Genomic DNA, 12,903 nt, shown 5'->3' on the forward strand with positions numbered 1-12,903 from the left:
GATAGTAAAATGACTAAATGAAATAATATCTGGAAAGTGCTTAGCAAGTCACCTGACACATACTTTCTGTAACCGGCTATAAATATTGGCTACTGCTATTTATCATTAACACTTGCCACACCGGCAGAAATGCCCCGTTTACCTGGCAGTCAGAGTGAGAAGGCAAGTCGCCTCTGACTACCACCACACCTTTCTTATACCCCAGAGGTGGTGGTGCAGATATCCAGAAAGGGACGTTTCTCATCCCGGGCTCCCACACAGGCACCCAGCATGGGACATGGGGCAAGGACCCTCAGGTCCCACCCCTACCCGCCCTGGCCCCGCCCACCCCACGTGGCCACACCCACTCCCAACGGCCTGCAGAGCTGTTGCCTAGCAGTGTGTGTTGCGCTTTAGCGGGTGCTAGCGGCCAGCCATGCCGAAGGACGCGGTGGTCATCGTTCGCTACGGGCCGTACAGTGCAGTCGGCCTGGCTGTGGAGTACCGCACCTTCCGCCTGGAGGGCCTGCAAGGTGGGCAGCCGAGCGACGGAGGCCACCCAACTCCATGTGCCCAGGTGCACCCCAGCCTCTGAACACGGGTGGAGACTGTGCCCTCTGCCTCTACCTCCTTCCTTCCTCAGACTCTGACCTAGTCCATAACCTGCAGAAAGTCTTCCCACTGGGGACCAGGCAGTTTACACAAGTTATTTGGATAGGAGGGATTACATACTCTGCTCTAGGCATTGAGAAACTGAAGATCAAGAACACTAAGTGACTTTTCCAAGGTCATATGGCTGGAAAATGGTGGAGAATCTATACTTTCAGCATTCAATCATGCAACAAACCTTTCCTGAGCACCTAATGTATGTTGGACACTCTTCCAGGTACTGGAGACACACTGGGGAACAAAGATAGGTGGCCTTCAAGTGACCTTCTCATTGTTGACTACTAGTTGACAGTTGTGCCTGGGCCTCCGACAGAGGAACATAAGCATAGTGGGACCCGCCACTGGCCATAATTGGAGGGGAGAAGGGGAGATCTGGAAAGGTTTATTCACTAGAATTTTACTTGAGTTGAGCTTTAAAGAGCAAGGAGAAAATAACCGGGTAAAGAGAAGAAAAAGCATGCCAGACGGAGGGACCGAAATTTGGAGGACCATGTTCCTTTCTGGCCATCTTAAACTCCATGTGTTTTCGGCTACATAGATGGAGGTATTGAGTTGGCTCTGCAGTTCTGGAGTTCAGAGAAAAAGCCTGAGCTAGAGATAGAAAAGTCTGAGTCATGGACTTGGGGACAACATACAGAAAGAGAAGAGAGCCCAGGACTGAGTCTTCAGTGCCTTAAAATGCTCTAATGTCCCAACGAAACCTTCTCGCCACTTTCTCTCTCAGGCTTCATGAGGTTCGTTGTATGTCTCAACAGTCTTTTGCCCAGACAGCTATGCATTTTTCATTTGCCCGCGTGCTGCCCACGGCTTTTCCACCCTGTGTGCGTTCTGCATTAGGTGAAACAGAGACAAGGGCCTTGTGCCAGTCCTTGAGGTAGCCCCCAGACAGGGCAGCAGAGACAAACACAGGAATTTGCAAACAAGGTGTGCTCTGCTCCCTCTAGACTCAGGAACCAGGGCCCACACGGGGGACAGGGGCTGCTGTCTTCAAGGCTGCCAGCAAACCAGGGAGGAGGTGGGGCAAGGGCAAGAGGTCACAAAGCTTTCTTACCACTTTCAAGTTGCCTTTGTCTTGACTCAGCATTTACTCTTTTGCCAACTTTGACTATTTTCCAGAGTTCTGACAAAGTGGGTTCTCACAGTTTCTGGTGGTTTTTTTAACTTCTCTGTGGAGAAACGGGAGTTTGGAGTGCCTACTCTGCCATTTTGCTGCTGTCTGCAGACCCTTTTTAATTATGTCTCTTGCTGCTGCCATAATCTGCATGACTGTATAGAGTTCAACTAGATCATTTCCATACCAAGATTTATATTAGAGGAGAATGCATAAATAAGCAGTTGTTACAACGCACAATTTACAAGTATTGAGGCGGGGGGAGGAGGACTTCCCATATAGTTTGCACACAAATCCCATTGACTCAACTGATCACCTCTGGTCACTTGTCTCCTACTTGCTTTCTTGACACTGATGGCAGAGCAGAGATTAAGCACAAGGACTCTGAAGTCCAACCAATCTCCTTTTGAATTCGTCTCCACCATTTAGTAGCTGTGTGGCCAAAGTCAAGATCAAGTTATTTTACCTTTCTGAGCCTCAGTTTACCTACTGGTAAAATGGGAGCAGATTCCTACCTCACTGATGTGAGATTCCAATGGGAAAATGCACACAGTCATGAATATCATTCCTGCACATAGTAAGTGCTCAACAAGCATTAGTCTTACTACTCCAGGGCAGGGGCATTACTAGGAAGGGGAGGAGGGAGCTTCGTGGGGCATGCTGGGGAGCAGCAAGCAGCTGGGTCAGGCTGGAGGATGTTATGCAACGAGAGAGTCAGGCCTGTTTTACCCTTGACAACAGGTGTCAATGTCTAGTGCGTTGGGGTCCCTGGGTAAGGGTCGCGAAATCACCGGGACACAGGGGATGCAGAGCAAAGGCAGCACTTGCAACTGCATGCTGTCGTTTATTTTCCACACAGCTATATACTTGCAGCAATCAGGTAAGCATAACAATATGTACTTTCACACATACTGGGATTAAACTAACATCCTTGAAGAAAGATACATTAAAGAATTCTCTCAGCCACCCTTCCTCTGGAGACAGCATGTTGTTGTCCTAAGGAGGGACGCCTCTAATCTAGGCAAGAGCCACTTCTTGCAGATCCAGGCATTCAGAACTTGCAACATGAGATAAGGAGAAGAGAACATTTTCTCCTCCTTGCTCAGGTTTGCCTGGCTTTCCTAACTCTCACTGCAGTCCTTGAATGACCCTGGCTCGCAAGGGGCCTGCAAGCCTATGCCATCTCAAACAGGGAGCCAGCAACATTTCTTGAGCTAAAGAATGATGAGATTAAGGATGTGCCTTAAGAGGCCAATTCTGTAAGAAGAGATTTGGGGAGGGGAAGTGAGAGAAAACAAATTATTAAGAAATATTAAGAGATTAGAAATGAAGTTCTGAAGTTCAGGGGAAAGACAAGACTACCTGACTACTAAAGACTACTAGAGTCAGAAGTAGTTTTGACTTTTTTTTTAAGATTTTATTTATTTATTTATTTATTTATTTGACAGAGAGTGAGAGAGCACAAACAGGGGGAGTGGGAGAGGGAGAAGTGGCTCCCTGCTCAGAGCCCGACTCAGGGCTCAATGCCAGGACCCCAGGATCACAATCCAAGCCGAAGGCAGACGCTCAACCAACCGAGCCACCCAAGCGCCCCAGTAGTTGTGACTTTAAATAACATCTATCTGCTAATAACTACCAAACTTATCTCTCCAGTCAGGACCTCTCATTGTCACTGGGATGGTTGGTAGGCATCTCAGGCTAATATGTCCAAAGTCTCTAAACTGACCTCTTAATACCCAGCCCCCTCCAACCCCTCCTGCATTCTCCTCATCTCAGTGCACACAGCTCCAGTCTTTCAGTTACTCAGGCCAAAAGGCTCGCAGGCATCTTTCTTTCTTTTTTTATTTTTTATTTAAATTCAATTTAGTTACCATATAGTGTATTATTAGTTTCAGAGGTAGAATTTAGTGATTCATCAGTTGCATATAACATCCAGTGCTCAGTACATCATGTGCCCCTCTTAATGCCCATCACCCAGTTACCCCATCCCCCCCACCTCCCTTCCAGCGACCCTCAGTTTGTTTTCTAGAATTAAGAGTCTTATGGTTTGCCTTCCTGTCTGTTTTCATCTTATTTTATTTTTCCTTCCCTTCCCCTATGTTCATCTGTTTGTTTTTTAAATTCCACATATGAGTGAAATCATATGGTGTTTGTCTTTCCTGCCTGACTTATTTCACTTAGCATAATCCTCTCTAGTTCCATCCAGGTTGTTGCAAATGGCCAGAGTTCATTCTTTTTGATGGCTGAGTAATATTCCATATTACTGTAGTGTATACATACACCACATCTTCTTTATCCATTCATCCATCAATGGACATCTGGGCTCTTTCTGGGTTTGGCTACTGTGGACATTGCTGCTATAACCATTGGGGTGCATATGCCCCTTCGGATCACTATGTTTGTATCCTTTGGATAAATACCTAGTAGTGCAGTTGCTGGGTCATAGGGTAGCTCTATTTTTAACTCTTTGAGGAACCTCCATACTGTTTTCCAGAGTGGTTGCACCAGCTTGCATTCCCAACAGTGTAGGAGGGTTCCCTTTTCTCCACATCCTTGCCAACATCTGTCATTTCCTGACTTGTTATTCTAGCCATTCTGACTGGTGTGAGGTGGTATCTCATCGAGGTTTTGATTTGGATTTCCCTGATGCTGAGCGATGTTGAGCACTTTATCATGTGTCTGTTGGCCATGTGGATGTTGTCTTTGCAGAAATGTCTGTTCGTGTCACAGGCATCTTTCTGTCCTCTCTTTGCCTCACACTCATCACAACCACCATCATCTCCTGCCTGGACCAGTGCCCTGGCCTCTCCCCTGAGCTCCCTGTGGCCACCCTTGTCCCCTGCAGTCCGTCCTCAGCACCAAAGCCAGGTGATGCCTTTAAACTTGAGTCAGCACAGAGCCTGTGCCTCCAAAGAACATCCTGGGGGCTCCCAGCTCACTCAAGGGAGAAGACAAAGGCTGACAGTGGCCTTCCAGGCTCCTAGGGTCCTCCCTGACCTCATTTCCCCCACCACTCCCCATCCTTTCCCCTCACTCACTCCACTGCAGCCACACTGTCCTCCTCACTGGCCTTTGAACACCCCTGGTGCACTTTGGTCTTGGGGCTTGGCCGTTGCTCCACCTGGAATGCTCTTTCTCCAGATCCCTGCCTGGTCCCTTCGCTCTCTCATGGCCCCTGGGTGTTTCTCAAAAGTCACCTTCATCCACAGGCACATCTTGAGCTTCCCCGTTGAAAATGTCAACACCTCCCTCTGCCCCTCTTCCTTATCTCCATTCCTTCCTTTTTTTTTTTAAGATTTTATTTATTTATTTGACAGAGAGAGAGAGAGGGCAAGCACAAGCAGGGGGAGTGGGAAAAGGAGAGGGAGAGGGAGAAGCAGACTCCCCACTGAGCAGGGAGCCCGATGCGGGGCTCAAGCCCAGGACGCTGAGATCATGATCTGAGCTGAAGCCAAGAGTCAGACACTCAACCGAATGAGCCATCGAGGTGTCCCTATGCTAGGTACATCTAAAGGGTCAATAAACATGAGTTAAAATAAACCTGAATGGAGCTGAACACTGGATCCACAGGAGGTGAGACTTGGGGAGAAAGCAAGGAAAGGGGTGAACAGCAGTAGCCCCTCTGAGGGGCGCAGAGATAGGAAAGAACCCAGAGCAAAGGAGGCCAGTGAGATGAGGATTTCAAGAAGAAAATGGCTAATGGGCACCAAACTGTTAAGTAGGAGTCATTTCTAGAAAAAGATGAATTCATGGTTGATGAACGACATAGAAAAAAGTGTTCTCAAAGACTTGCAATGAGACGGCAAGATGGCACAGAAACTTCAGAGGGCAACTTGACTGTGTCTTAAAATTTAACCATGTATTGTAGAACCCAGCTACTCCATTGCTCAGTCTCTTTCGAGTATATATATACATATATATATATATATATATATATATATATATATATATATATATACTCACACATGTACAGAGGCATGCCCAGGAATGTTTTCTGCAATGTTCTTGCTGATAGTGAAAAATTGAGAACAACCAGAGAAAGAACTGGCTTAAATAAATTGCAGTCCATCCATCCCATGAAATGCAGTACAGCAGATCCATGTATATTGATAGGGCAGGATCACCACAACACAGCGGTGAGGGAATAAGTTGTGTTCCTGAATTCCACCTACACTGTGATTCCATTTCCCTTGAAAATGACAAAGAGAAGGGGAGAGGGATGGATATGGTGATTTAACAGTTTTTGTCCTATAATTTCAAGGTTTTTAAAAAATCGTGGGTCTGCATTACATTTATAATCTGATAAAATTTTAGAGTTCAAAATAGTTTGGGTTTTTTTTAACCAGCAAAAGTATTTTCTTTTCTTTCTTTCTTTATCTATTTAAGATTTTATTTATTTTTGAGAGAGAGAGAGGGGGAGAGAGAGTGAGCACGAAGGGAGGGGGGAGCAGCAGAGGGAGAAGCAGGCTTCCAGCCGAGCAGGGAGCCCAATGCGGAACTTGATCCCAAGACCCTGAGATCATGACCTGAGCTGAAGGCAGACGCTTAACAGATGGAGCCACACAGGCACCCCAAAAAGTATTTTAAAGAAGTAAGAAAGGAGGTAAGTCCGAGTGTCAATCTGCTAAGAGGGGCAGGGAGAACTGAGTGAGCCACTGAGTGTGCCAATTGTTCCCCACCTCTGAGAGCACAGGGTCAAGAGAAGGTGGGCTGAAGCCTCCATCAGCAGGAGATGGAAAAGCAGGGAGAGATGAGGAAGCCAAGAGCATAAGCAGCTCTTCCCACAGTAGGGGAGGGGAAGGAGTATCTTGAGAAGATCAAGGGGAGAATTTTTATGGCTGAAGGAGACGAGCATTGCAAGCTACCAGCAGGTGGTTGATTTTTAAAGTTAGTTTGTGTATCCCTGAATGATAATTCATATAATGTCAGCAGCCAGCACTTCCTGAGGGCTGCTGACAAATGCCAGGGTGCTAACAAAAGCAAGGATCTGCTCCTCTCCCTGTCCCCCACTCCCTCCACCACTTTAGAGTCAATCACACCAAGCACAGAGTGGTGTATTTGCACGTCCTCCTCTGTAAAATCTGCATCTCAGTTCTGTACGTCTCTTTGAAAATCATAGCCCTTTAACATGTCCCAAAGCCCTGCTGGCTTTGGAAATATGCCTGATCTTTCCTGAACTTACCATGCCTTAAGGAATCTGAACACTTTTGTTCATTCCTTATTACCCACAAATTATAACAGTTCAGCAAAAATGTCTCTACTATGGCCTCAATATTGATGAAATTAAACTATCTAATGCTTAACAGCAAGTCCAAAGTAATTCCCTGGCCATCGTTGCTCCTTGTCTGCTGTCCCGAATGAAGTATGCCAAATGACCTGCTAAAAGGAACGAAAAGGAATTGAAACCGACCCAGAAAGATAGGATCCGCCCTTATTTAGCTAAGATGCTCTCTGTGCCATTCTCCCGTCCCTAGCTGCGCATTAGCTGCACACATTAATTGTCATAAGCTTTGCAACTGGGCCGAGCAGAGGAGGGGGAGATGCCTGCCTGTCTGTTTGCTGTGACTTCCGAGCTAGCTGTGTTTAAATCACTCCCAGATGGTGCCCGCGCTGAGAAGAGGGAGGCTTTTCCGTGTCCCTTCATTTTACCCAGATCCCCCTTGAAGAATGAGGTGCCACTTCAAAGAGGCAGGCATTCTGTGGGTGGCCTTACGGCTTCTGGTTGATTTATGCCGGAGTTTAGCCACTGCCTTTGGAAAGACTTTGTTGCATGGAGTCTATTTATCTGACCTTTCTTTGACTAGACAACCCCATAGCAGCTCATAGGAAAAAATGGGGCCTCCATGTAGAGAGGTGGCATTTGGATGAGCCGCAGGAATTCTGGTGCTTCTCCAAGTTTGATCCCTTAAGCCCACGCTGACCACCCTGTAGCCGGGCTCGTCACAGTCTGGACGGATAAGAAGGGGACAGGTGTCCTGAGGATGAATATAGGATGTGGACTCTGAAGTGGCTCATTGCTTTCATAAGAATCAGACTTAGTTCGCTCAGTGTCCAAAAGAGTCATTGGAGGTACCCAGCATCATTACATTGAGCTTGTTTATTTAACAAGCTGTTTTAACCCCGGGCACTGGGTTTGGGGGTAGGGTGGTTTATGGTCAGTGAGGGAGACATGTGCCCTCAAAGGCCCCAAAAGCCCATGCTTTGCAAACCATTTAGAAGGTGAAGTGAAGGCCGATATATTCTCTTAAGAGGATTTCTTCCTGTCGGGCTTCATTGGCTCAGGTATGAGGCAGACTCTCATTATTTGGCACCACCGACTTCCATAGGGTAGGTTATTTGGTGCATCAAGTCCTGTTTCTTAGATACACTTGGCCATGAAGGAGGACTGCTATTCTCATAAAGCAAACCCCAAACCCAGGTGGTCCATGAGACTCAGTCAGACAGGGCCCTGCCCTGTACAAAAGGAAAGTGCTGTGGCAGGCTGCGCGGTGCACAGCTTCTCAGGGGCTCCTCCTGCAGAGCCCCTCCTCACTTACACTGCAGTCACAGTGGGCCACACAGAACCCGTGCCTCCTTTTCTCTAGAACCCCCAGGCCTTACAGAGTAGATGTTGTGTGTGAGTAGGAGAGAGGCAACACCTTGTCTCCAGAGATGGGGTGGGAATGGAGAAACTGGTTTGTTCCTGATTTCTTTCTATCAAATTGAAATCCATTTCCCAGGAGCATCTTCTGACAAAGCAAAGCCAAGGTCCTGGAGGCCAAATTGCCTCCCACCCACTCACCTGCAGCTTTTCCCTCTCAGGTGACACGTCCCCACTCCTGAGGGGGTGCTGCTGGGAGAGTGTCTGATCCCCAGATCCACTGGCCATCCCAAACTGCATGGACCGCTTCATTTAAACAAGTCATTGGTCCAAGCTGAGTGCCTTCCTCCAAAGATGTTTAAGACAGGACACTTAAACAGGATACAGTAACATAAATATGTCAGAGAAGAAGAGGCGGGTGTTCCGTAGAGAGAGGCGTTAGCTGATACAGGGTCAATTAGGGCCACCACTGGGTGCCTGAGGAGCACTATCTTGTTAATGGAGATCCTCACTGAGTTACTCTCTGAAGTTCCTTTCCAGAAGTGAAATTAAAATCACGCAATTAAAATGTTCACAGTTGGGGCTGGATGTTCTTGAACTGATTGAAAGATGAAGAAGTGGACACACCAACATTTTAAAACAGCAATTGTCTCTGTAATTAAATGCAATTAACCGACATAACTGTCTGCTTTTCTGCACATAAGACTGATTGAAATTCTAAGACTTAAAAAAAAAAAAAACCAAAACATGACCTTCCTCTGATTCATCTTCCCATCTTAACCAAAATTCCCACCAATGTATGAAGACCATCAAAGACGGTGGTTTAGCACATTGACTCTACCACCAATGTTACACAGTGGACATATTAAGAAAACTGAGGAGAGACGTGTTAGAGAAAACAGAACCCCAAGATGGTCAATGCACATCATTTCACCTAAATGCATTTATTTTTGGATTTCCACAATAGAGGATAGATCTAAAACTTTTCCATGGCTGATCTCTAGGGAAGTGATAACCAAAAAGCAGCTTCTAAAGTTTAGCTCATTAGCTTTAAAAAAAAAAAAGGCATTTTGTTTCTTATTATTATAGAAAATCTGGAAAATGCTGAAAGAATAAAGAGAAAGAGGTTTCACATACTATTACCACAGAGATATACCCACTATTTCTTTTTCTTTTCCTATTACATATACATATTTTAATTAGTATTAAAGATATATTTTCATAGATACTATATATATATATATACATATATATATACACCCTGATTGCTTGCTTATGTTACAAATATTTTTCTTGCTATTTAAAAAATTCATAAACATCTTTTGAAATGTTTGAATAAAACCTCATCGTATGGACCTACCATCATTTGCTTGACCATCCTCTTGTGATTGGGACAGTAGGCCATTCAAAGTATTTTCTATTGTAGTACTGCAGAAAGGAACATCTTGTTACAAAAGTCTGCCTGAATTTCTTATTTTTCCTGAGGAGACTTTCTTACAAGTGCAATTTCCCAGGCCAGAGTTTAGTTCATTTTGTAATTCTACATTTTCTTGAGGCTTTTGAGGCTTTCAGCCTGTACTGCCAAATTACCTCCAGAAAGGTGACCAATTTATTTTTCCACCCACGGGATAAGAAGTCACCTGATTCCCCACATCCCTTCCAACATTGAGCATCATCTCTATAAGAAAAGTTCAAAAACTCTTCCTAGAGACATCTCATATTTTTCACACATCCTATGGGTCTGAGGCAAATTGTAACCAAAACCTGAATTGCTCAGGTCCCTAGCTGCACCTGCCAGCAAAGGTGAGGCACATCTGGGCCAGCACCAGGTAGGTACCCACCAGCACAGCTGAGTTAAGCCAGGAGCAACTGGAGAACAAGTCAGCTGCCACCATCCAGGAAGACATCTGCATATCAGGTTAATCTAGAGCCTGTCCCCATGTTACCCACATCCCTCTCCATCTTTTGCAGCTGTGTTGACCAGAGATGGACACAAGGTCATCCTAGAGAAGACAGAAGACTGGAATGTGGTAGAACTCATGGTGAACGAAGAAATTGTCTTCCACTGTAACATCAAAGACTTGGAGTTTGGTAAGTCCTTCAGCACTGCTCCCAACCAGCACTTTGCCTTCTGGGAAGCATGCTCGATTTCAAGTGGAAGTGGCCAGTGGGCTATGCCCAGATTCAAGTTGGGTTTTTTTCTGTGTCTTAAATTCTTCCTCAAAACCCTCTTCTCTGTGTTACATGCATGAGCACATCCTAAATCACACAGAGTTAAGTGCTTAATGCTCTGGAGTTCTTCCCAGGACACTGGAAACAAAAGAGGGACAGAAAGAAAGATGAAGTTTTAGCCCTAGATGCAGGCTGGCATCACGCCTCCCACACTCTGCTCAGAAATAAAAGCTTGTGCAATCCACTCATACTCTGTTAAAGGCTAGTTAACAATTGACGTGCCTGTGTACTTTGAGACTTGACCTCTAGTGGAAGCCGTGTCTTCTATGACATGACATTGTATAGAAAACTGGCCGAAAGAAAATCATACCTATTTCCCTAGGAGGTGATGGTAAACTAGACCCGCTGTGTGAAGAGGCCAGGATAGCCGTCCTAAATGCCTACTGATCTCCTCGTCCGAACAGGCATCTGAAGTCAACAGAACAGCCACTGCTTCCGGCCCTTCTATGCAGCAAACAAAAGCAGCTCTAGGTTTTGAAGGCTCTAGCAATCCAGGTAACGCCAGCCTGTCCTTCAGCCTGCCCAGCACAGTGTCTCTCACCCGGCTGCACAGAAGCAGGGCCCACACAAATAATAAACACCATTTGCAGCATCTTTCAATCTCAACCCACAGGGAGAGCCCTCCAATATCTATCAGGTACACATTGAGCTGAAGGAAATAATAAAATGCAATCTAATAACAAAGCGCCATCCCGTCCTAATAACACAGAGTTTGCCAGAAGCATCTGAGAGTCCATTCTATAGTAAGTAAAGAGCTAGAATTAAAGACTGGGTGGAAGGGGGAGCAGGGAGGGAGAATAGGGGGCCCTTGAAAATCTGAACCAAAAGTTAATGTCGTTATTTGGAAACCCGGCTATCTCTACAGGTTGGTTTCTTGCTCCCAGGGCAATCATATTTTAAATGTTCATATACACGTACCTAAAGCCAAATCATTTATTATTCTTTAGAACAAGAAAATTATCTGCCTTGTTTTGCATTCGCCAGTCCAACGAGCCACTCTGAAGAGGGCCCAGAAGAACACAGGGCAGAAGATGCGGCTCCTTATTTGTCTGGGGGAAAACACAGCCTTGCGGAGTTAAGGAGGGATTTCAGTTATGGTCAGTGTAAAAATCAGCCATGTCAACATGATGTTCTTTGTACTTGCAGGTCCGAGACACCCGACGGTAGCACACGTTCTTCTATAGAGAAATGCAGATATTGATCTGATGACGTTCAGTGTGAGGTCGTGGTAAAAAGGCATCACACCTTGGCAGAGAAATAGGAGAAAGAGGGAAGACTCTGGGCACCCTGGTGAAAGCACGGAGCTTTCAGGGCTCGGAGCACACACCCCCCCAGGAAGGCAGCCACCCTGCTCCCTGTGGTTTCCCTGTACCTGGGGAGCCACCCTTTCCATCCCTCCTGGTGGCCTCAAGCCCCCTGCACCCCAGAACTTCCAACGCCATCTGGGAGGCGATGAAACCACTGTACAAGTTCTCTCTCGTATGTGAGGAGAAGGGGGATGTAATTTTCATTTTCAGCCCAAGCTTCACTTACCAGGTTTCATTCAGAGATTACCATCACTTAGGACTCTGGAAATATTTAATCATCCTCGCTGAGAACCTGAGGCTAAAAAACTTTCCTCCTGGTGCCGGGTGCCGGTTTTCACGTGCCTTTAGTAACCCTCGATTTAGTCCCTCTTTCTCAAAGACCAGTTTAAGTTATTATAGAGGTAGCATTCTGCTTTCGTATGAACATTTTACTCCAAGAGAAATACATTTTCATTACAGTAAAATGGAAAAATATAGGTGAGGATAAAGTACAAACCTGATAACGTTTTGGTATATTTCAATTTGGTTTTCTTTGATTTATGTCTGATTATTCATTAGGAGATAGATAAACAGAGAAATTGATTTCACTCATTCAAGATCACATTGTATGTACCCAATTATGTATCTGTTTTTTAATTTAACATTTTATGTTGATCCTCTTCCTGTGTGATTAAAACATTTGTCTAAGCATTCTTTTTTTTTTAAGATTTTATTTATTTATTTGTCAGAGAGAGAGAGCTCACAAGCAGGGGGAGCGGCAGGAGAGGGAGAAGCAGGCTCCCCGCTGAGCAAGGAGCCTGATGTGGGGCTCGGTCCCAGGACCCTGGGGTCATGACCTGAGCCGAAGGCAGACGCTTAACCGACGGAGCCACCCAGGTGTCCCTTGTCTAAGCATTCTATCATGAATCAGGAAATTTCCTCCTCCTTGAACAATGATTCCTACTTTCACTGCCGTAACTTTTTCTAAGAAATAAAATTGCAAGTTTCCCATCTGCATTCAGTGCAGTAACTTCGGCTCCAAGGAC

General features: G+C 45.7%; 1 protein-coding gene across 4 annotated transcripts; it reads left to right on the forward strand.

Annotated features, from left to right (window-relative positions):
• Window positions 1-415: 415 nt before the first annotated feature.
• Window positions 416-12,561, forward strand: C15H10orf53 (chromosome 15 C10orf53 homolog). 4 transcript variants are annotated; one of them, XM_027586991.1, is made up of 4 exons: window positions 416-512; window positions 10,311-10,430; window positions 10,894-11,314; window positions 11,519-12,561. In XM_027586991.1, the coding sequence occupies exons 1-3, from the start codon at window positions 416-418 to the stop codon at window positions 10,956-10,958; spliced, it is 282 nt and encodes a 93-aa protein (XP_027442792.1). In that variant the 3' UTR covers window positions 10,959-11,314; window positions 11,519-12,561. The 4 variants fall into 4 exon arrangements, with proteins under 4 accessions (XP_027442792.1, XP_027442810.1, XP_027442802.1 ...); XM_027587009.1 differs by having other exon boundaries at window positions 10,894-11,066; XM_027587001.1 differs by having other exon boundaries at window positions 10,894-11,066; window positions 11,718-12,561.
• Window positions 12,562-12,903: the final 342 nt, after the last annotated feature.

Source organism: Zalophus californianus, chromosome 15 (assembly GCF_009762305.2).
Source record: "Zalophus californianus isolate mZalCal1 chromosome 15, mZalCal1.pri.v2, whole genome shotgun sequence".
Taxonomy (NCBI): domain Eukaryota; kingdom Metazoa; phylum Chordata; class Mammalia; order Carnivora; family Otariidae; genus Zalophus; species Zalophus californianus.

Bases quoted from the DNA above. Each gene is read 5' to 3' on its own strand.
- C15H10orf53 (XM_027586991.1), top strand. From the start codon at position 416: ATGCCGAAGGACGCGGTGGTCATCGTTCGCTACGGGCCGTACAGTGCA. The intron at 513-10,310 runs GTGGGCAGCCGA...CATCTTTTGCAG, and splicing joins CCGCCTGGAGGGCCTGCAAG to CTGTGTTGACCAGAGATGGA. The intron at 10,431-10,893 runs GTAAGTCCTTCA...CTATTTCCCTAG, and splicing joins CATCAAAGACTTGGAGTTTG to GAGGTGATGGTAAACTAGAC.